This window comes from Urocitellus parryii, chromosome 12, assembly GCF_045843805.1.
Source record: "Urocitellus parryii isolate mUroPar1 chromosome 12, mUroPar1.hap1, whole genome shotgun sequence".
Lineage (NCBI taxonomy): Eukaryota > Metazoa > Chordata > Mammalia > Rodentia > Sciuridae > Urocitellus > Urocitellus parryii.
In genome coordinates this window covers 50,798,176-50,820,502 of record NC_135542.1, presented here as the reverse complement: position 1 = coordinate 50,820,502, position 22,327 = coordinate 50,798,176, and the positions used below count along the sequence as shown (strand labels likewise).

General features: G+C 46.2%; 1 protein-coding gene across 1 annotated transcript in view; it reads left to right on the top strand.

Moving 5' to 3' along the window:
• Nucleotides 1–18,079: 18,079 nt before the first annotated feature.
• Kif3c (kinesin family member 3C) overlaps nt 18,080–22,327 on the top strand; it is a 39,661-nt gene continuing 35,413 nt past the window's right edge. The window contains exon 1 of the mRNA XM_026392972.2: nt 18,080–20,120. Within this exon, the coding sequence (XP_026248757.2) occupies nt 18,576–20,120 (1,545 nt within the window). The 5' untranslated portion in view covers nt 18,080–18,575. The remainder of the gene's footprint in view (nt 20,121–22,327) is intronic.

The window sequence follows — 22,327 nt, the reverse complement described above, 5'->3', positions numbered from 1 at the left end:
GACAGAACCAGGCCTGGCTTACCCCTGGATCTGGAGATGAACCTATGACCTAGGTGGGTCAGTGAGAGTCACACCCAGAACCTTTACTGGAATAGTTGAAGAAGAAAAGAAAGCAGAGCCAAGAGACCATTCTTGCCCAGTGCAGTGATCTCAGCAACTAAGGAGGATAAGGCAGGAGGATCATAAGTTCAAAGACAAGGCTCAGCAATTCAGTGAGGCCCTAAACAACTTAGCAGGACCTGTCTCAAAATAAAAAAAAAAAAACAAAAAGGGCTGGGGATGTGGCTCAGTGCCCCTGGGTTCAATCCCCAGTACAAAAAGAGAGAAAGATGGGGGGCAGCAGGGGGAGAGAGAGAGACCATGCCTGGTGACATTGTTTGGGTATTAGATCCAGCTGTACTTGAAGCTGGATTTATCAGAATTTTCTAAGGTGAGCCATTACATTTCTTTTTTTTTTTTTTTTTTTTTTTTTTTAGTTCTCGGCAGACACAACATCTTTGTTGGTATGTGGTGCTGAGGATCGAACCCGGGTCGCACGCATGCCAGGCGAGCGCGCTACCACTTGAGCCACATCCCCAGCCCATACATTTCTTTCTTTATTGAGCCAGTTTGAATTTGTTTTCCATTATTTGCCACCAAAAGAGTCTTGACAAATTCAGAAAGTTTAAATAATCTAGTTAAGTGATTGAGAGGGGACTGGAACATAGGCCTTATATTTTTGATCCTGTGCTGTTAAATGGAGTATAACGACAGAGTGAGGCAGTGTGGAAGATGGTGAAGCTGGCCTGAAAGATGTGGTGGGGGAATTATAACAGGAAATAGGGATTCTCAGAAGGTTCTAGAACCATCTTTTTTCCTGGTACTGGAGATTGAATCCAGGGGTGCTCTATGACTGAACCACATCTTGAGGAGTCCTTTTTATTTTTTATTTTGAGACACAGTCTCACTAAGTTTCAGAGGCTAGCTCCCGAGTTTCTTTTATTACAGGTGAGTTCCACCAAGCCCTGCTCTTGGACAATTTAGAAGAGGCATTTAAGGAAGATAATGGGTGACTGACATGGTGGTGCATGCCTTTAATCCCAGCGACTCAGGAGGCTGAGGCAGGAGGATCAGAATTGCTACCCTCAGCAACATAGCAAGACCTAATTTCAAAATTAAAAAAAAAAAATTAAAAAGGGGTTGGGATGTAGCTTAGTGGTAAAGTGCCCCTGGATTCAGTCCCCAGTACCAAAAAAAAAAGAAAGAAAGAAAAAAAAAGAAGATGATGATGATGATCACAATGAGTTCTGGTAACGCAGATCAGATGATTCTAATTTACAATGTTTCAAATTAAAATTTTTCAACTTTATTATGATGATGCAAAAGCAACATGCATTTAACAGGTATCATAATTCCAATTTTGAGAACCTAATGTGGTGGTGCACACCTGGAATTTCAGGAATTCAGTAAGCTGAGGCAGAATTGTAAGTTCAAAGCCAACCTCTGCCATTTAGTGAGAATCTCCGCCAGTTAGCAACACCCTGTCTCAAGATAATAAAAAGGATTGGGGGTGTAATTCAGTGTAAAAGTGCCCCTGCATTCAATTCCCAGGTCAAATGATAATAATAGTAATTCCGATTTTGAATGTTGATCTTTTCCCAGGCTGGCAATAGGTGGTATGATCCCGACTCCTGAGGCTGGGCAGGAGCAGTGAGCTGCCACTCCTAATCAACCTCACCTTCACCAAGGAAAACGACTTCTACAGCAAGCTGTGTTGCTAATCTAAGAAGTTTCAGAACTTAAGGGTATTAAATGTATTTTCAATTCACAATCTTTTCAAATTAGGGTGAGCTTATTGGGAATATGACTGGGTCATAAGTCAAGGAGCATGGGCACTCTGCTTCTTAACAGGAGAAATATTTATAGCACCCACCCTGCATTCATTCTAAGTTATACTTATGTGTTTTGTATACTTTCCTGGATTCATGAAATGATTCATAATTTTTAAAAATGGAAAATAGTTAACATAGATGATGATGGTTATCTGCAGAACAGGGGAGAGAAGAAAGACCCTAGAAGGACAGTTATGGAAAGGCAACTGGTACAGGGACCGGTCTGCCACGACATGCGACTGAATCAGTCAGGGTCATTCCAGGTGAATTGGGCTGGCTACTAAATAACCACACAGAGACAGAAAATATCTTTTGGGGGGTTCAGTGAGCCCCTCGACCTCAGCTCCCACAAGGGAAGCCAGAAAGGCAGGCAAAAGAGAGAAAGAGCATGCCTGAAACCCTATTTATTAGGGGGGAAGACATTTGAGAAAGTTCCACCCAAATAAGGCAAGGGATTGGGTTTCAGGGGTAATATCCTGTGGTCAGCAGATTGACATCTTGGAAAGCCACACCCATCTCAAGTGCTGTGTGGGGATCATAAGCAGAGTGAGAGAAAAGGACATACACATCACAAGTCACACAGCCCAGTCAGAGCAGCAGCACAGTCCGGTCCCTCATGTACTCAAATGCGCATAGCTCACACACAGCCCCTGGCTGGCTTGCGGCAGATGGGGGCCTGGGCTAAGGAAAGGATGGAGTAGGCGGTGGGAATTGGGGTGCAGGGGATGGAAGGTAAGAGGCTATGAGAAAAAGGCCACTCTCCAAATAATGGACATGAGAGGGACACATGGCTAAGGGTTCTTCCGGTGGCTCTGGTTACATTTTGAGTTCTGTTCAAGTGGGAACATGCAGGCTCTGTTTCTGCAGCATGGGTCATTTGGTTGGGTTGAGAAATGGACTGAAGCTCACTCGCTCGCGGTGGGGAAATGGAAAACCAGGCGTGGGGCTCCTCCTCCTGTAACTTCAGGGCACTTGCGTCTTTCCTCCTTTCTCTCCTTCTGCTTCTTTGGCTTCCTGGTCAGGAGGGCAGAGCTGGCAGAAACTGGGGTGCCCTGGGAGTCCTACAGGGTGGGCAGGTCACTAGTGAAGCTGCTGAGCAGGGTGTACCAGCTGGACAGGTGTCACAAATGCCCAGAAGTGATGAGCTGGGTGGGTAGGACCTGCGTCGCCACAGGTCCTGGTTGGGGCAAGGTGTAGTCTCAGTGTCAAAAGAAACAAGAGAGAGATTGACTTGAGTTTGAGAAGGGGAAGCAGCAAGGTCATGATCTGAGAAAGACAATGCTCATGTGGACGAGGATGTGAGGAGGCCTGTTGGCCAGTGATTTCTCTATGGGACTGTCCCTGTCAGTCTCAAGCAGGCTGTCCAATCCCCATCCCGCCTGGCCCCCCACCCCACTCCCACTTGTCCTGTTCTCCTCCCTCACTGCCTCCTGTCCTTCATGCCAAACCCTGGCTCCCTGCCTCCCCTCCTACACACAGCCGGCCAGCCCTGCCTGCACTCCTTAGACATGTTCTAGAAAGGTGGTCAAGGACTCTCTTGTTGCTATATCCAGACAACAGATACTCTTCAGTTGCAGCCTTGTTTCATTCAGTCAGTCATTTATCTTACCCTTTGCTTTAGGAGCCAACTGCTTGCCCCGTGCTGGTGATACAATATTGAGCAAGACCAGTGGGCAGAGACAGTGTGTTCTTCTTCCTCCAAGCCACCACACGCTCATGCACATGCACACTGGCAGGCAGATGCCCTTGCGTTTTCTGTTGACATCCTTCCCAAAACCTCTGACTTGGGACCCAGCTGCTAGGCATGCAATCTGTGGGGACATTGACACATGGGAAGGAAGTTGGGCAGGTGGCCTAAAGAAGCTAGGGAGTCAGAGGGGGCAGACAGCCTGGAGGGGGCACCCCAGGCTGTGCTCATCAGCTGCCTGGCCATTTGCTCCTGGGCCCAGGAGTGTGTAACTGTGAATGGCAAGCACCCAGTGGGGAAGGGCACACTGCCAGGACCTCAGGCTCTGGGCCTCTGAGGCGGTGCCTAAGAAAAGCCACTTCTCAAAATGAGGCCAGGGGACTGGCTTCAGCCCTTCTGTAGACAAGCAGCCCCAGGCACGTGTCTGCCACTTCATACTCCTTTATCAAGTCCTGGCTTTGTCCCTGGAACTTGCTGCTCCCAGAACTTCCCCTGGTGAGGTGAGTCCCTGGGAAGGGTCCTGGATCCTGGGCAGGACATTAGCTTCCAGCAGTGTAAGGAGCCAGCTGGTCAGCGCTGCAGCTGACTGAACATCAAGGGTTCTGGTGACAGAAAGTCCAGAGGTTTCCTTTCTTTCTCTTTCCTAGGGAATTATATAACATAAATGAAGAATAAAGAGGAGAAGGAGATGGGCCGGGGCTGTCGCTCGGTGGTACAGCGCTTGCCTTGCACGCATGAGGCACTGCGTTTGATCCTCAGCACCACATAAAATAAATTAATAAAGATATTGTGTCCATCAACAACTAAAAAAATATTTAAGAAAAAAAAAGGAGAAGGAGAAAGAATAGGGGAGAAGGAGAAGGCAAGAGGAGAACAGAAAAGGAACGAGGAGGTGGACGAGAACATTTAAGCAAAACCACAGCCCTGATTGTATTATTTCTCTGCTTCAAATTTTGAATGACTTCCAGTTGCTCATTAGATAACCACACTCCCTTCTTACTCGTCTTTCCCTCCTTCCCTGCTGTTCCAGCCATACTGAGATTCTGGGGTGTGCTAGGATGTTTCCACAGGTCTTGTAGGAAATTGCCCCAGAGGGTTGCAGAAACTAAAAAAGAGGCAACATCACAGTGAGTTCATGATGAGGACCATAGAGAACTACAAAAAGGGGGTGTGGGGGCTGGGGTTGTGGCTCAGCAGCAGAGTGTTTGCCTAGCTCCTGTGAGGCCCTGAGTTCGGTCTTCAGCACCACATAAAACATACATAACATAAAGGCATTGTGTCCATCTTCAACTACAAAAAAAATTTTAAAGGGGGTGGGGTTTGCTAGGTGTGGTGGTACATGCCTGTAACACCAGCTATTCAGCAGGCTGAGCAAGAGAATTACAAGTTCGAGGCTAGCCTGGGCAACTTAGCTAGACCCAGTCTCAAAATTTTTAAAAAAGGACTGGTGATATAGCTCACTGGTGGAGTGTCCCTGGATTCAATTCCAGGTTTGAAAAAAAGAAAAAGAAAAAGTGGAGTGTAGGGGTTGGTATGTGGACTTTGTTTACAGATCTGTGACTACAGACCCATGGAGAATCATGTCCCCTCTCTAAGCCTCCTTCCCCTCACCTGTAGAAAAACACACAAGCATGGTGCCACATGCCTATAATCCCAGAAACTTGGGAGGCTGAGGAAAGAGTATCTCAAGTTGGAGGCCAGCCTTAACATCTTAGTGAGGCCCTTAGCAACTTAGCAAGATTCTATCTAAAAATAAAATGAGGATGTGACTCAGTGGTAGAGAGCTCCTGGGTTCAATTCCCAGGCGTAAATAAATAAATTAATTAAGTAATCATCCTGCCCTGCCTATCTCCTGGGCTATTGCAAGGTTCCAGGCTCCAGTGAGATAAAGAACCCAGGAACCCTTTCTTATCAGGTACTGAACAAATACTATAGGGATTGTTCCTACTACTTAGTAAATTACCTTGAAAAATGTTAGAGACCTGCTCCTTTCATCTCTCAGGTCTTCTCTTTCTAATAACCTTTCACGTCATTAGAGCACTTTAAGCTTTACAAAGGACTTTTTTTATATATTGTGTCATTTGCTCCTGACCATCTCTGCGCAGGTGGCTGGGCAGGGCTGCCCCTTGCTGGGCATATAAGGGCACAGGCTCAGGCAGGGTGAAGTCACCAGGAGGCCCAGGGTCACATTGTGGCAGAGCCAGATCTGAGCTCAGATTTCAGGACTCCAACTTGGGGCCTGCTCTCAGCTCCTGGGGCTGCTCCCTCCCAGCACGTACCAGCTGCTGTTCTGTTTAGATTCTAAACCTTCCCAGTGTCCACACGAGATCTTCTCAGGGGAATTTTAACTTCCCTGTAGCAGTTAGTGTGGCCCTGGGTGCTGATGTCTCAGGAGGTACTTGAGCCTTTGCCAGTGAGACAAGCTTAGGTTTTGAAAATCAACCCTGTCCAAGCGGGTGGGAGTGTGCCCAGGCTTTTTTGTCACTTCTTGTGATCCTGCTCAGTGAATTGCCAGGACTCAGGTGTTTATGTCGGACCCTCATACTTCTTCCAAGTATGAGTCTTTATTTATTTATTTATTTATTTTGGTACCAGTGCTTAACCACTGAGCCACATCTCCACCCTTTAACATTTTATTTTGAGACAAGGTATCACTGAGTTGCTTAGGGCTTCACTAAGTTACTGAGAGGCTGGCCTTGAACTTTCGATTCTTCTGCTTCGGCCTATCTAGTCACTGAGATTATAGATGTGAACCACTGTGCCTAGCCAACTTTGTTGTTAAGTTAAAAAAAAAATTTTTTTTTTTTTGAGAGAGAGACAGGAATCCGCTGTGTTACCGAGGCTAGTCTCTGACTTCATAGGCTTAATCAATCCTCCTGCCTCAGCCTCTGGAGTAACTGGGAATACAGGCGGGTGCCAGTACACCCAGTCTTCCTCCTTCCCTTCCCTTCCCTTCTCTTCTCTTCTCTTCTCTTCTCTTCTCTTCTCTTCTCTTCTCTTCTCTTCTCTTCTCTTCTCTTCTCTTCTCTTCTCTCTCTCTTTCCTCCTCTTCTGTTCTTTCCTTTACTTTCTTCTTTCAATAAGGAAAAGACATTTTGGCTCATGGTTCTGGTGATGTGGTGCCATACCCAGTGCTGATCTTGCTGGCAGAGACCCAGGTAAGGAATCACATGGAAATAAGACACCCTCCAGGTGTGATTCTTTTTTTCTTGTGGTACTGGGAATTAAAACCAGGGCCTAACACATGCCAGGCAAGCACTCTATCACTGAGCTAGATCCTTGACCCTTTTTTAATTTTTATTTTGAGAGTGGGTTTTGCTAATTGACACAGGCTGACCTCAAACTTGGTATCCTTCTGTCTCAGCCTCCCGAATAGCTGGGAGAACAGGTGCACACCAGCATGCCCAGCTTTCCAGGTAGATTCTAATCACATCGTGTGGCCTAAGCACTCCACAGACACGGAGGGATGGCTGGCTCGGTGTCACAACACTGAAAGTTATCTGGTATCCAGAATTCCTGGTTAGAGCTGGGCAAAGAAACACACATGTTCCCTGGCCCGGAGTTGAAGAAATAGTATCAAGCCTAAAAATAACAGCAAAGATGGTGAGTAAGCTTTTGGAATGAGAGATACTTTAGGTTCAGAAAGGCAGAGATCTCTGCAGGCTGGGAGGTTCTGAGGGAGCTTCCTGGCTGAGGGTATCCCCAACCTCCCAATTTCGTTTCGGTGTCAGGCTGAAACATTCTTGCTGTTTGTGAATCACACCAGGAAACCATCCCTGAAACACCAAGATACAAGATCCAGGATGTGTTAGTCAATTTTTCGTCACTGAGACGAAATACCTGAGAAAAACAACTTAAAGGCGGAAAGTTTTATTTTGGTTCACAGTTTCAGAAGTTTCAGCCCATGGTCAGCTGGCTCCATCGGCTAGGGCCTGTGGTGATGCAGAACATCATGGCAGAAGCTTCTTACCTCTTGGCAGCCAGGAAGCAGAGAGAGGAAGGGGCTGGAGACAAGACGTGGCCCCCAAGGCACACTTGTACAGTTTTGTCACTTCAAAATTCTCTTAAGGTTGGGCTTGAGAACACACACCTGTAATCCCAGCTACTTGGGAGGCTGAGGCAGGAGGGTACAAGTATAAGAGCAGCCTGGGCAAGTTAGTCTTAAAATGAAAACTAAGAAGAGCTGGAAGTGTTGCTTAATGGTTAAGCACCCTGGGCTCCATCCCCACTAAAACAAAACAAAACCCCCAAAACAAAACAAAACAAAACAAAAAATCCATTCAGCTATGAATCCCTGAGTGGATGAATTCATTGATAAGATGAGAGCCCTCATGATCCAGTCACTCCCCTAAATTCCCACTTTTGAACATTGCTGCGTTGAGGATTAAGTCTTCAACACATGAGCCTTTGGGGGACACTTCATATCCAAGCCATACCAAGACATTGGTCTGACAGCTGATTGATGGTGAGTCAGGGGGCAGGGCACTGCACAGGCAGTCAGGAGGTGCAAGACCCTGCCCTTTTCTGCACAGGAGCCAAATGAAGCAGAGATGCAGGTGCTTTTCTTGTCAAGGTCAAATGCTTCAGAGATCAGAGTTTGGCGCCAACCCCGGTCTTCTGACTTTCTGCTGTAGCTGCTCTCTCTCTCAAGTTGGTAATCATGGTTGAAATTTGGTATTATTTGAATGTTTCTCTCCCCCCCCCAATTAATATTAAAATTATAGCCCCAGGGCTGGGGCTAGAACCCAGTTGGTAGAGTGCTTGCTTCAAATGCACAAGGCCCTGGGTTCAGTCCCCAACATCACACAAAAAAAAAAAAAAAAAGAAAAGAAAAGAAAGAAAGAAAGGAAGGAAGGAAGGAAGAAATAAAGAAAGAAAGAAAGAAAGAAAGAAAGAAAGAAAGAAAGAAAGAAAGAAAAGAAATTCTAGTCCCCAAGAAGTCAGGCTGGGGCTGGAGTTGTGGCTCAGACGTAGAACGCTCCCCTAGCATGCATGAGGCACTGGGTTCAATCCTCAGCACCACATACAAATAAAGATATAGTTTCCACCTATAACTAAAAAACAAATATTAAAAAAAGTTAGTCTGGCTGCATGATTGTAGATGCAGCTACTCTGGAGACTGGGGAAGAGGATGGCTTGAGCCCAGAAATTTGAGGTCAGCATGTGTAACATAGTGATACCCTGTCTCAAAAAAAGAAAAAGAAAAGGAAAAACAAAAAAGATAATTGTGGATGTAGCTCAGTAAAGAGCACTTGCTATCATGTTCAAGGACCTAGATTTGATCCCAGCACCAAAATGAAGAAAAAAAAGGAGAAAAAGGAAGGGGGCTTTAGGAAGGTGATTGCATCATGAGGTCAGGGTCTTCATGAATGGTATTAGGGTCCTTTACAAGAGAGTCCAAGGGAGCTTGTTTGTCCTCTCTATTATGTAAGGATGCAATGAGAAAGTGTAGTCTGTAAGGGTAGCTGGCCCTTATTAGCCCTAGAATCTGCCAACATCTTGATCTTGAATTTTCCAGCCTGTGGAATGTGAGGAAATGTCTACTGTTTATAAGTTACCCAGACTGTGGCATTTTATTTTTTTATTTTTTTAAAGAGAGAGTGAGAGAGAGGAGAGAGAGAGAGAGAGAGAGAGAGAGAGAGAGAGAGAGAGAGAGAATATTGAATATTTATTTTTTAGTTCTCGGCGGACACAACATCTTTGTTGGTATGTGGTGCTGAGGATCGAACCCGGGCCGCACGCATGCCAGGCGAGCGCGCTACCGCTTGAGCCACATCCCCAGCCCTGTGGCATTTTATTATAGCAGCCCCAGACCGACTAAAACAATACCCAACAGAAAGGTTTTCAATGTGTACAAGAGAATATTGCTTACAGCATCATGATTTCCAATCTGGAAACCATTCATGTGTCTAGCAGGAGTACATCATGTACAGGAAACTCATATGAAGAAATCTTATGTAGTAATAATGATGGAGTGCAGCTCAACACAACAGCATGGAAGAATATTTAAAAAGAAATAGGAAGGGGGGCTAGGGATGTAGCTCAGTTGGTAGAGTGCTTGCCTTGCATGCATAAAGCTCTGGGTTCAATCCCCAGCACCACCATAAAATAAATAAATAAATAAATAAATAGGAAAGAAAATTCTGCACAAAGGAATACATACTGAGTTTATATAGAATTTAAAAATAGCCAGGTGCAAGCCAGCTACAGTGGTGCATACCTATTAAAATCCCAGCCATTTGGGAGACTGAGATAGGAGGATCACAAGTTCTGGGCTAGCTTGGGCAATTTAGTGAGACCCTACAAAATATCAATTCATGTGATTCAATTTGATGTTTCATAACAAAAAATACATCAAGTTAAGTGGCCATTCAAAATGAGGGTTGTGAAGCCTGCTAATAGCTTCATCCTCCATTTATTCATTATTCATTTGCCATTCATTCCTATTTCCTGGGAGCTTATTAACCAATCATATTTCTAGGCACTGGGATACAGACTGAAATTCTCTCATGGTGTTTGCAATAATTTTTTAAATTATTATTATTTTTAGTTTTTTATTTTTTAGATGTAGATGGACACAGCACAATGCCTTTATTTTTATGTGGTGCTGAAGATCGAACTTGGGTCCCACCCATGCTAGGCCAGCGCTCTACTGCTGAGCCACAATCCCAACCCCCCCTTTTTTTTTCCCAGTGCTAGAGGTTCTAGTTGAACCCAGAGGTGCTCTATCACTGAGCTACACACCTAGTCCCTTCTAAGGTGCCCCATCTGCCCTCAAACTTTGAATACTCCTGCCTGAGCCTCCTGAGTATCTGGGTTTCCAGGTGTGTGTCCCCATGATGCTTGGAATCTAATGGGTAGATAACCGACAAACAGGTAAAGAAATATCCAGAATGTTATATTGTGGTCAAGTGTTGTGAGAGAAAACAAAAACAGATTTAGGATATAGTGTGATGAAGAGGTAAGCGTGCGGGCTGGGGATGTGGCTCAAGCGGTAGCACGCTCACCTGGCATGTGTGCGGCCCAGGTTCGATCCTCAGCACCACAAACAAAGATGTTGTGTCCGCAGAAAACTAAAAAAAACAACTGAATAAATATTTTTTAAAAAGTTAAAAAAAAAAAGAGATAAAAGTGTGACAGCAAGTGTGGTGACAAGAGTTTCTGTGAGGAGGTGACATTTGGAAACAGAGTGGAAAGGAGTGAGGGGAGGACACCATGTATAGTAAGGAAGGAAAAGTTCACCGGCCGAAATAAGACCAAGAGCCCAGGCCCCGCTCTGGAATGTACTCCACAGGACTGAGAAACAAGGTTCCTGTCACTGGAGCAAGGTGAGGTAAGGAGAGAACATGGAGAGGTGAAATAGGAGAAGTAACCAGGGACTGGATCACAGAAGGCCTGTGTGCCCTCCCAGCAAGGACTTTGGACTTCATTTGGAGAGTTATAAGATGTCACTGGAGGACTGAGAGCAGGAAGTGGGGTGATCTGACTTATAGTTTTGAAAGAAGGCCCTGGCTGTTCTGTGGCAGAGGGAGAATAGGGGAGTGAGGAGGATGCCTGTTAGAATTTTCTTCCAGTGTCCAAGTGAGAGATGAAGGTGACATGGACTAAGGCAGGTAGGTGGCACAAAATACTTTGGAGTCAAGGGGCTGGGGTTGTGGCTCAGTGGTAGAGCGCTCGCCTAGCATGTGTGAGGCACTGGGTTTGATCCTCAACACCATATAAAAATAAATAAAGATGCTGTGTCCATCTACGACTAAAAAAAAAATAAAAAATAAAAAATACTTTGGAGTCAAAATCAATAGATTTTGTAGGTAGAACCCAGTAGGGTTCTAAGAAAGTCAATAATGTGTAGCATGCTAAAAAAATTTTAAAAAAGAAAGAAAGAAAGAAATAGGCCAGGGGTGGCGGAGCACACCTGTGATCCCAGTGACTCAGGAGAATCACAAGTTTGAGGCCCTCCTTGGCAACTTAGTGAGACTCTGCCTCAATTTTTTTTTTAAAAGGTCTGGTGATGTAGCTCAGTGATAAAGCATCCAGGGTTCAAAACCCAGAACAAATAAAATAAAATAAAATTCTATAGGCTGGCCTTAGTCCCCCTCCTCTCCAGGCCACTTCCATCCCTGGGTTCCCATTTGGCAGTGGCCCAACTGGCCAAGCCTGCTGTCTCCTCTTCACCCCCTACCTGAAATCTCAATTGCCACTGCTTTCTACCTTGTTTGGAACCATTAACCCAAAAACTACAAATTTTTAAAAAAATCTATTTGTAGTATGATCAGCACGCTTTTAAAAAATGTTCTTAAATTATTTTGGTTATAAGAAACTTAAATGTGGCAAAGTAAAAGAAATCTTTTTCTTTTTTTTTTTTGGGGGGGGGGGTGCTGCTGGGGATGGAACCCAGGGCTTCGTGCCTACCTCTCTACCACTGGCACAATCTGCCATAAAGGTAAGGAGAGGAGACAAGCACATTTTACTGAGGAAGCAAGAGTAGGAATGGATGGTTGAAGGAAGAAGAGGGAGTTAGTCCAGGCAGCAGGTAGATTGAGAACCAAGCCTCAGGGCTCAGTCCTGGATCCTGGGGAAAAAATGCTGCTGACTTTTGGAGTGGGAGAAACTAAGCTCAAGTTCCAGAGCCTCCACTTACCAGCTGAGTGAAAGTGAAGATCAAATAAAGCATCTGAAACCCACCTGTTAATTCACAATAAAGGGTAGCTTCTATGAACCAATCTTTTATTTTATTTTATTTTTTAATTTATTTTTTAGTTTTTGGTGGACACAACATCTTTATTATATTTTTATGTGGTGCTAAGGATCGAACCCAGCACCCCGCGCATGCAAGGCAAGCGCACTACCGCTTGAGCCACATCCCCAGCCCTTAAAATTTTTTTAAAAAATTTTTTAGATGTTGATGGATCTTTATTTATTTATTAGTACGTGGTGCTGAGAATCGAACCCGGTGCCTCGCACATGCTAGGCAAGCGCTCTACCACTAAGCCACAACCCCAGCCCTGAACCACTCCTTTTTAATATTTTGATTTAGAAAAAATTTTCAGGTTTAAAATTCTTTTATGTTATTTATTTACTTATTGACGTACTGGGGATTGAACACAAGGGCACTCTACCACAGAGCTATATCCCCAACCCTTTCTTATTTTGAAACAGAGTCTTGCTAAATTACTAAGGCTGGCCTCAAACTTGCAATCCTCCTGACTCAGTCTCCTGAGTCACTGGGATTACAGACGTGCACTTCACCGGGTTTCTCTGTGTGTGTGTGTGTGTGTGTGTGTGTGTGTGTGTTGCTGGAGATTGAACCCATGACCTTGTGTATGCAAGGGCAAGCACTGTACAAACTAAGCTATATCCCCAGCCCTTTACGTGAATTTAAAAAAAAAATTTTTTTTGATTGACAAATTCCATTCACCAGATATTACAATAGAGATCATAGAAAATAAACTGTTCATTCTCCAGGACCAGGTTTAACTCTCGGTACAGACAAGCAACCAAAACAAAACAAAAATCCCTAGCACCACATATATACATACATACATACACACATAATTTTAAAATATAGTCTTGGACACATTGGAAAATCTATTATTAGATAACCTCTTAGCAATTGACAGTGTAGAGTTCATCCAGTAATTTTGTCACATGGTCATATCTCCCTCTGCTGGCATCACTTAGTTTTGCAGGGTAAACCCAAATCCTAAATTATTAATTGCATTTGAACATCAATTTGTGGGCCCCAGGATTATTAAAGAGTGAGTTCTGTCTTCCTGGTAGAATTGTATAGTCATACTCTGGCTGTCACAGGGACCAAGAGATGCTGGTATGGGAATCCCATTGGAGGAAAAAGAAATTTGTTATCAAAGAAAATGAAGCAAAGGTTCTTCCTCCTCCCACTAAGTCAAGGATGGGCCTGTGCCCCATGAAGCTATCAGTCAAACCAGGACTAAGAAGCAATTGAACTGCAACTTGCCCCCTCAGTGAGTTTACCCCATAGAAAGACTACCAAGTTGGAGTCCTAATAGCTGGGTTTTCTTCCCTAGTCACTTCATCAATCTGAAGAAATATTCATATTTTCCCTTTTTTGGAGATTGATATGAGGGCCAAGTAGATAATAAAAACAATGATACTTTATGAACCACAGATCATTCTGCACACATAAGGGCCTATTATTGTCACTGTTTGGTCTCATTTCATCATTTTCTTGCTCCAAATTTCTTTGACCATCCGTTCACTTGTTTAATACCCAATATTGATTACCTAAAGTATATACAATCATGAACAGTGTGTAACTACATGTTGGGTATGGGGAAAGAAGATACAAATACAAAATCCACAGCCCCTGTCTGCAGGGGGTGTACATTATGGTGATGGAGACAGAATCAGTTAACCACAGTATAGGTCTAACTATAGTGACTGTAATACTAGTTAGAAGACCTGGGTTTGGTCTCTAGCACTGGAAAAAAAGGCAAAGCTATAGAATCATAAGGGGAGGAAAGATTAATTCTGATGGTAAAGTCAGGAGTGTCAAAGGAATCTCTCAGAAGAGTGATGGTCATACAAGGCTTTAATTTATTTTAAAAATACTCATTGAGGACTGGGGTTGTGGCTCAGATGTAGAGAACTTGCCTTAAATGTATGAGGCACTGTGTTCAATCCTCAGCACCACATAAAAAATAAATAATTAAAATAAAGATTTTGTGTCCATCTACAACTTTAAAAAAAAAATACTCATTGAGCCAGGTGTGGTGGTGCACATCTGTAATCCCAGAAACTTGGGAGGCTGGGGCAGGAGGATTGCAAGTTCAAAGCTATTCTCAGCAATTTAGCCAAGCTCTGAACAAAATTAGCGAGATCCTATATCTAAATAAAATATAAAAAAAGGGGGTGGGGATGTGGCTCAGTGGTTAAGTGCTCTGGTTCAATGCCTGGTACCAAAAAACAAAACAGACATGCTACGTCTTTATTGTTTTCATTGAGCAACAGGAAGGTGGACAAGTAATTAATGATAATTATGCTTAGTTCTTCGAAGGAAAGAACAGGGAAGGATGAGAATAAGAATTCCTTTAGAAAGTGATATTCAGGTGGAGACCTGAAGCACGAAGAGGAGGAATTTGGATACAGATGGTGAAGATAAGTATCCCAGTAGCAGAAACAGAGTATATGAAAGCCCTGAGGCAGTAAGTAGGTGGCCCTGTGGGCTGCATTAATGATTTGGACCTTACCTCAAGAGCTATGAGGACAGGCATGGTGGTTCATGCTTGTAATCCCAGTTACTCAGGAGACTGAAGCAAGAGGATGGAAAGTTCAAGACCAGTTTCAGCAACTGAGTGAGGCCATAAGCAATTAGCTATACCCTGCCTCAAAATAAAGGGCTAGGAGAGCTGGGGCTATAGCTCAGTGGTTGAGCGCTTGCCTGGTACGTGTGAGGCACTGGATTCGATCCTCAGCACCATATAAAAATAAATAAATAAAGATATTGTGTCCGTCTACAAATAAAAATAAATAAATAAATAAAGTGCTAGGGATGTGGCACCCCTGAGTTCAATTCCCAATACCAAAAAAAAAAAAAAAAAAAAAAAAAAAGCAATGAAAAGCTTTGGAAGGTTTTCCACTTAGAGTGACATGATCAGACATATGTCTGTAAAAGATTAATTTGTAGAGAATAGATGAGTGGGGATCAAGGGAGACCAGATTGGAAGATATTGTGGGAGACCAGACCAGAGAAAATGATAGGAATGGCTATGGAAGTTGAAGAAGAAGTCGATGGATTTGGAAGTTGAGTTGACAGTATTTGGGGTTTGAATGGATATATTAGGGGTGAGGGAAGTGCTGTTTATAGGGCTAACAACCATATTTAGAGGAGCTAGTTTAGAGGGGAAAATGATGAGTTCAATGTGAACAATAGAATTTCAGGCTCTTGGAGAACCATCCAAGTGGCTATATCCATTAGAGAATTGGGTATATAGGTCTGGAACTCAGAAGGGAAGTCTGGACTGGTTTCAGTCTTCCTTACAGAAGGATATGGGCTGGTGCCTTGCCAGGTGGTAACATCAGGTGGTGAGAACAGGGTGAGGATCCATTTTATCCACCCCCCCCCAAAAAAAAAAAAACAACCAAAAAAAAAAAAAAAACCCAAACCATGGCATGTTTAGGGGACCTCACGCAAGTCAGAGTGGCTAGTTACTCAAGAATATAAAAGGGAGGAAGAATGGTTGAAACTAATACTAAAAGGGAAACACATAACATGAACAGCTTTGAATGCAAAGGACAAAAGGAAAGAAAACTATGATTTCTTGAGTTCTTTTTATAGCCTTTGAGTTTTTACATATGTTATCTGACTTAATTTTATGTAAGCCCTGTGAGTAAGGTAAGCATTCTTATCTTTACTTATCCCACTGAGAAAATAATTGTTCAGAGAAGTTAAATAATTTCCTGGGGGGTCACACATCTTGTAAGCAAAGGCATTTCAATCTTCCATACAGAAGGATCTGGGTTGGTGCCTTGCCAGGTGGTAACATCAGGTGGTGAGAACAGGGTAAAGATCCATTTATCCAGCACTGTAGTGGCAGATGTGTTAGCCAAAATAGAGAAAGGGTGTTCAAAAACCAAAGCCAAGTTAAACAAGAATATAGCTTAAGAAACAAATGGTGCATCCAAAAGTCTGTTGCTTGAGCCAAGAGATGTTAGTCTATAAGGTCAAAATCTCACCCAGTAATTGACCCCAAAGCCAAGATCATCACAAGCAGTGGAGCTTAATCATGAGAAGGGAGAGGAAGGCCCAGAAACTTCAGAAGTGTGCAAACCAAGCCTCTCTCCTAGTTGACATTCAAGTCCTAGAGACTTTGAAATGGGGAAGAAGTGAGGAGTTAAGTTCTTCAGATTTGAAGAACTCAACAATTTGGCATCTACAAAATATCATTATTGCAAATGGAAGGACTTTGAAGTTTCAGGTAATAGCCTATCCTTCATCTGAATTTCATGAGGAGAAAAATAAGGACAGCTCAGTCCATGATTCACCTCCCCTTGCAGAGTGGAACATTGATCCGTGGACTTGTGAAACTACACTAATTACACTTCTTTTGTATTCTAGAGGCATAAAATATGAAGACCTCAAAGAGGAACACCAAGCACCCACTTGGTCTATCTAGGAGATTCAAGGAAGAAGATACTGTCAGACAATTGAAGCCAGGCCATGTTCCCATATTAAGGGTTTCTCATTGGTAAGATACCTCATGATCCATTGTTTCATTTGAGTATTCCAACCACTCTGTGATACAGATTATTTCTCTCCATCCATCTCCAATTCTTTTGAGCAGATGAGGAAGGCAACTCAGGAAACTTTGAGCAAAGTAAGTAATTGCTCAAAGGCACACTGTTGGGTGGAGATCAGATTGGAACTGGAATCAGGTTTTGCTTTATGCAAATTCTCTCTTTCAGGGGAGGGGGGGAACTGGTTAGGGAAGGCTTCATGAAGGAGGAAGTACTCCTTCTACCCAAGTGGCACGGAACCACGTGCAGAAGAGTGATTGGATCTCTGGGCAAAGGTACAAGGGTGCAACAAAGAGCCAGTTAAGGAAACAAAACATGGTTCCTAGAATCTGTGCTCCTTGAGGATGAGAATAACGCAGCTCTTCCAATGGGCCGGTGCTCAGCAAGTGCTAGATAAAATGTTTGGAGGCAGATACTCCATAGGAGAGTAGTGGAGGTGAGGCTGGGAGGTCAGAAGAGGGATAGGCTCTTGTAGCATGTGGAAAGCGTTGGAGGAGTTGCAGAAGGAGCTAGGGTGCCTTCGTGGACAAGAGGTGAGGAATCATTGGTTTCAGCAGAGATAAAAGGAAGGCCAGAAGTAAACCAGGTTAGGGAGCGGAAAGGATAACTTCCAGAAACATTTAGGAGTTAGGCGCCTCGAGGCCTGGCGACACCCTGAAGGGAAACTGGTGACATGTACCCATCTGCGGACAGAAAGCCAGGAGCAGCGGGAGACGCAGGAAGGTGCCTGTGGAGGGAACAAGCGTGGATGGTGCAACCTCAGCAGTCACTCGTGGGTTTCACGCGGGAAAGGGAGGGGCTCCGAGACTGGAGGACTGGAGAAGACATTAGCAACCTGCCAGAACCCGGTTAACAAAGGCAGGACTACATCTCCCAGCATGCTCCAGCTCGGTGGGGTGACGGCGGGCGGTGGCTGCGCTGCATCCGACTGGTGGGCTCAGGACCTGGCTCGGCACCGAGCCTGTCATCCGGGAGGGGTCGTCGGGTTGCAGGCGGCAATGCACCCGGATCCCCCGCCTACGGGCCGCGCCCAGCTTGCGGCCCCCGCCCCGCGGCCCCGCCCCTTGCCCCACCCCAGCCGGGAGACTTAGCTGGGGCCGCAGCGCGGCGGCGGCAACATCACTCTCGCCGCCGCTGCTCCGCCCCATCCCCTTCTGTTTTTCTCTCATTCTCCGGTGGCGGCGGTGGGGAAGGCGGAGGCAGAGGCAGCAGCAGCCGCGCTGGCTGCAATGAATGATCCCCCAGCTGGGGGGCAGGACTCCAGGTGAGCCTCTGCCCTCGGGAGGGCCGGGACCCCCGGCCGCCCTGCACGGCAGCCCCCGCCATGGATCCCTAGAGGGAGGAGGAGGAGGAGGCGAAGACAGCCCTGCCGCCCACCCCCATCCCATTTTCCTCTTCCTTTATCTCATTGTTGCCGGAGCTGTTTACAGCAGCGCTCCCTCTGCCCCAGCATGGGGCGGGCTCCCGGCACTGCCCTTCGGCAGGCGCTGCTCCCGCTGTTGCCTGGAGATTCTGCCTAATTCTACCTCCCCGGCCGGTGCACCGAGGATCTGAAAGCAGTGGAGGCCCGGACTGCAGCAGCGGCGGGGCCACTTCCCAGCATCCCCACCCTAGGAGGCTGCATGCGGATTGAAGAGCGGCGCCTGGGGGCTGGGCCGGCCCCGCCGATCCCGACCTAAGGAACAGGACAGCAGGACCGCCCAGGCTGCCGAGGGGAGCAGAGGAAAGGACAGAGCAGCAAGATGGCCAGTAAGACCAAGACCAGTGAGGCCCTGAAGGTGGTGGCCCGGTGCCGCCCCCTCAGCAGGAAGGAGGAGGCAGCTGGTCATGAGCAGATCCTGACCATGGACGTGAAACTGGGCCAGGTGACCCTGCGGAACCCCCGTGCAGCCCCTGGAGAGCTGCCCAAGACCTTCACTTTTGACGCCGTGTACGATGCCAGCTCCAAGCAGGCAGACCTGTATGATGAAACCGTGAGGCCCCTGATAGACTCAGTGCTTCAGGGTTTCAATGGCACAGTGTTTGCCTATGGCCAGACGGGCACTGGCAAGACCTACACGATGCAGGGAACCTGGGTGGAGCCTGAGCTGCGCGGGGTCATCCCCAACGCCTTTGAACACATCTTCACCCACATCTCCCGCTCCCAGAACCAGCAGTACCTAGTCCGAGCCTCTTACTTAGAGATCTACCAGGAGGAGATTCGAGACCTTCTCTCCAAGGAGCCAGGCAAGAGGCTAGAGCTGAAGGAAAATCCTGAGACAGGGGTCTACATCAAGGACCTTTCTTCCTTTGTCACCAAGAATGTCAAAGAGATCGAACATGTGATGAACCTGGGGAACCAGACTCGTGCAGTGGGCAGCACCCACATGAATGAGGTCAGCTCCCGCTCCCACGCAATCTTCGTGATCACTGTGGAGTGCAGTGAGCGTGGCTCTGATGGCCAGGACCACATCCGTGTGGGGAAGCTCAACCTGGTGGACCTGGCTGGCAGTGAGAGGCAGAACAAGGCAGGCCCTAACACAGCTGGAGGGACAGCCACACAGTCCACGGGTGGTGGTGGCGGTGGCAATGGAGGTAGTGGTGGCAGCAGTGGAGAGAGACCTAAGGAAGCCTCCAAAATCAACCTCTCTCTGTCTGCCCTGGGTAACGTGATTGCTGCTCTGGCGGGTAACAGGAGCACCCATATCCCCTACCGGGACTCTAAGCTGACCCGGCTGCTCCAGGACTCTCTGGGCGGGAATGCCAAGACCATCATGGTGGCCACACTGGGGCCAGCTTCTCACAGCTATGATGAGAGCCTCTCCACCCTACGCTTTGCCAATCGAGCCAAGAACATCAAGAACAAGCCACGGGTGAATGAAGATCCCAAGGATACGCTGCTGCGGGAATTCCAGGAGGAAATTGCCCGCCTGAAGGCCCAGCTGGAGAAGAGGGGGATGCTGGGGAAGAGGCCCCGGAGGAAGAGTAGCCGCAGGAAGAAGGCTGTGTCAGCCCCAGCTGGGTACCCTGAAGGGCCAGTGATTGAGGCCTGGGTGGCTGAAGAGGAGGATGACAACAACAACAACCACCGCCCGCCCCAGCCCATCCTGGAGTCAGCCTTGGAGAAGAACATGGAGAATTACCTTCAGGAACAGAAGGAACGGCTGGAGGAAGAGAAGGCGGCCATTCAGGATGACCGCAGCCTGGTGAGTGAGGAGAAGCAGAAGCTGCTGGAGGAGAAGGAGAAGATGCTGGAGGACCTGCGGCGGGAGCAGCAGGCCACAGAGCTGCTTGCAGCCAAGTACAAGGTAAGGGCCCCAGAGGAGCCCCAGCATGAGAAAAGTCCCTGCAAGGGTCTTCGCTGCCCAGCTCTTCCCTGAGGGTCTGTGAGATGGCCCAAAGTGGGGTATCCTTCCTCAGCACCATGCCCCACCCACTGCCCCTGGAGCAGCCAGGCAAATTGCTGCAACTGACAGTTGGGCACATGCATGCACACGAAGCAAAGTGGCTGGGGTTGTCAAGACAGTGAACTTGGGGCAGTTTGACCTGCGAGTGTCAGTCTCTTCTGGTGGCTCCAGGATCAGTCAGGTCTATGGATGGCCAGACAGGGCCCCACCCCATGGGAGTGTGGGTTTTTGCTCCTGCACAGCCTCTCCCATACCATGCTTCTTCCCTGTGCAGCAACTTCAGACCTCTCACAAAATATTATCTCTACCATTCAGATAGTAATTCACAATTTACAAAATGCCTCACACATGATCTTACTTGATCCTTAACACTAGCCAGCCCTCCTCCCTTTTTTTTTTTTTTTTTAATGGTGCTGAGGACCAAACCTAGGGCCTTGCACATGCTAGACAAATGCTCTACTATTGAGCTACACCCCTAACCTTTAAATCTCCATTTTCTAGTTGAGGAACTCAGGCTCAGAGAAGTGAAAGGACCAAGGTTTATCCAACAAAGTGGCAAAACTAAGCTGGAACCCATGGACCTTATGCTTTTTATTTCTTCAATGTCAAGGCAGGAAACTGAGTGGATTCTGTTCCCTGTGAAAATTGTCTATTAGGCCATGCAGTGCTAGATCCATTTAGTGCCAGGCCCCTTGTTTGGTGTCATTAAGAAGAAGATTCAGGGAATCAAGCAGGATGTGTGGTAGGCTGTATACCAGACCCCTAGAGTCTAGGCCTAGCTCTTCTCCAGCCCACTGAATAACCTTGTGTACATTGTTTTCCCCTTTCTTCATGCCTCAGTTTCTCTTTTTTTGTAAAATATAACATTAGCCTGGTGATCTCTGAGGTTCTACCAATCTGACAATTCTGTGACCTATATTAATCTAAAGAAAAAAACCAAATGGCCTGCACACCCAGGCTTCATCTTAGTAGCCTCCAATTTCCCATTGCCCTGAGAGATATCAGGACCTCAGTGTCTTTCCTGAGCTATTCCCTTCCCATGGGAGCCTCCAGCTCCTAAGTGAGGCTGAGCTATGAGGCCCCTGCCTAGCCAGTCACAAACCTGTTAAATTTCAATGCTGCAGATGCCGCAACTCAGTGTTCCAGGCATCTCTAGTTCCTTGAAGCTTTCAGTACTGGGGGTTGGAGGAAGGACACAGGGAACATTGAGCTTGCTGAGAAGAGCAAAACATTGCCATTTCTTCTTCCTTCTTAGGAGTGTGGGCTGGGAGCAGGAAAGGCCAGCCCACAGCCACTGGAAGAATGATAGCCAAGCTATAGGCATTGTCTGTGTGCTGGAAATGTGCTGCTGCTCCAGGGGCTCTGGCCTTATGTGTTTAATATTTAATTCACCTCTGAGAGCTCAGCCAGGGTTATGCTGAGCTGCTTCCTCAGAAGAAGGATCAGAGCCTTTGCACCCTTTGGGCTATCCTGGGAAAAGCAGAATATTAAGTTGGGGCAGTTAGCCAAGTCCTCCATAACAGGGAGGGAATCTAGGCAGGTTGGCGTTTTCAACTGGGAAATCTTACCTGGTCCATTTTTTTTTTCTAGTTGTTGATAGACCTTTTATTTCATTTATTTATTTTTATTTTAGGTATTGGGGATAGAACCCAGGGTCTTGTGCATGCAAGGCAAGCACTCTACCAACTGAGCTATATACCCAGCCCTTATTTTATGTATTTTATATATTTATATGTATTTATATGCTGAGAATCGAACCCAGTGCCTCACACATGCCAGGCAAGTGCTCTAGCGCTGAGCCATAACCTCAGCCCCTGGTCCGTTTGTTATCTGTTACACTACCAAGAAATCTCCTACCCCATCAAAATTGGGAGGCAATGGGAGGAACAAAGTCTAAGAAGGGAGGAGAGTGCAGACACTCAAGTTGCCTGAGGAAGTAGGTAGAAGGGATAGAGCAAAGGTTCTTATTACAGAGAACTGACTCCCTTCCCTCAATAAAATTCTTGGATCTAAGGCAACAAATAAAAGAACGTTTGTGAGCTACAAATAAAAGAACGGTTAAGAGATCAGGGTGTAGCTGGGCAGGATGGCATATACCTGTAGTCCCA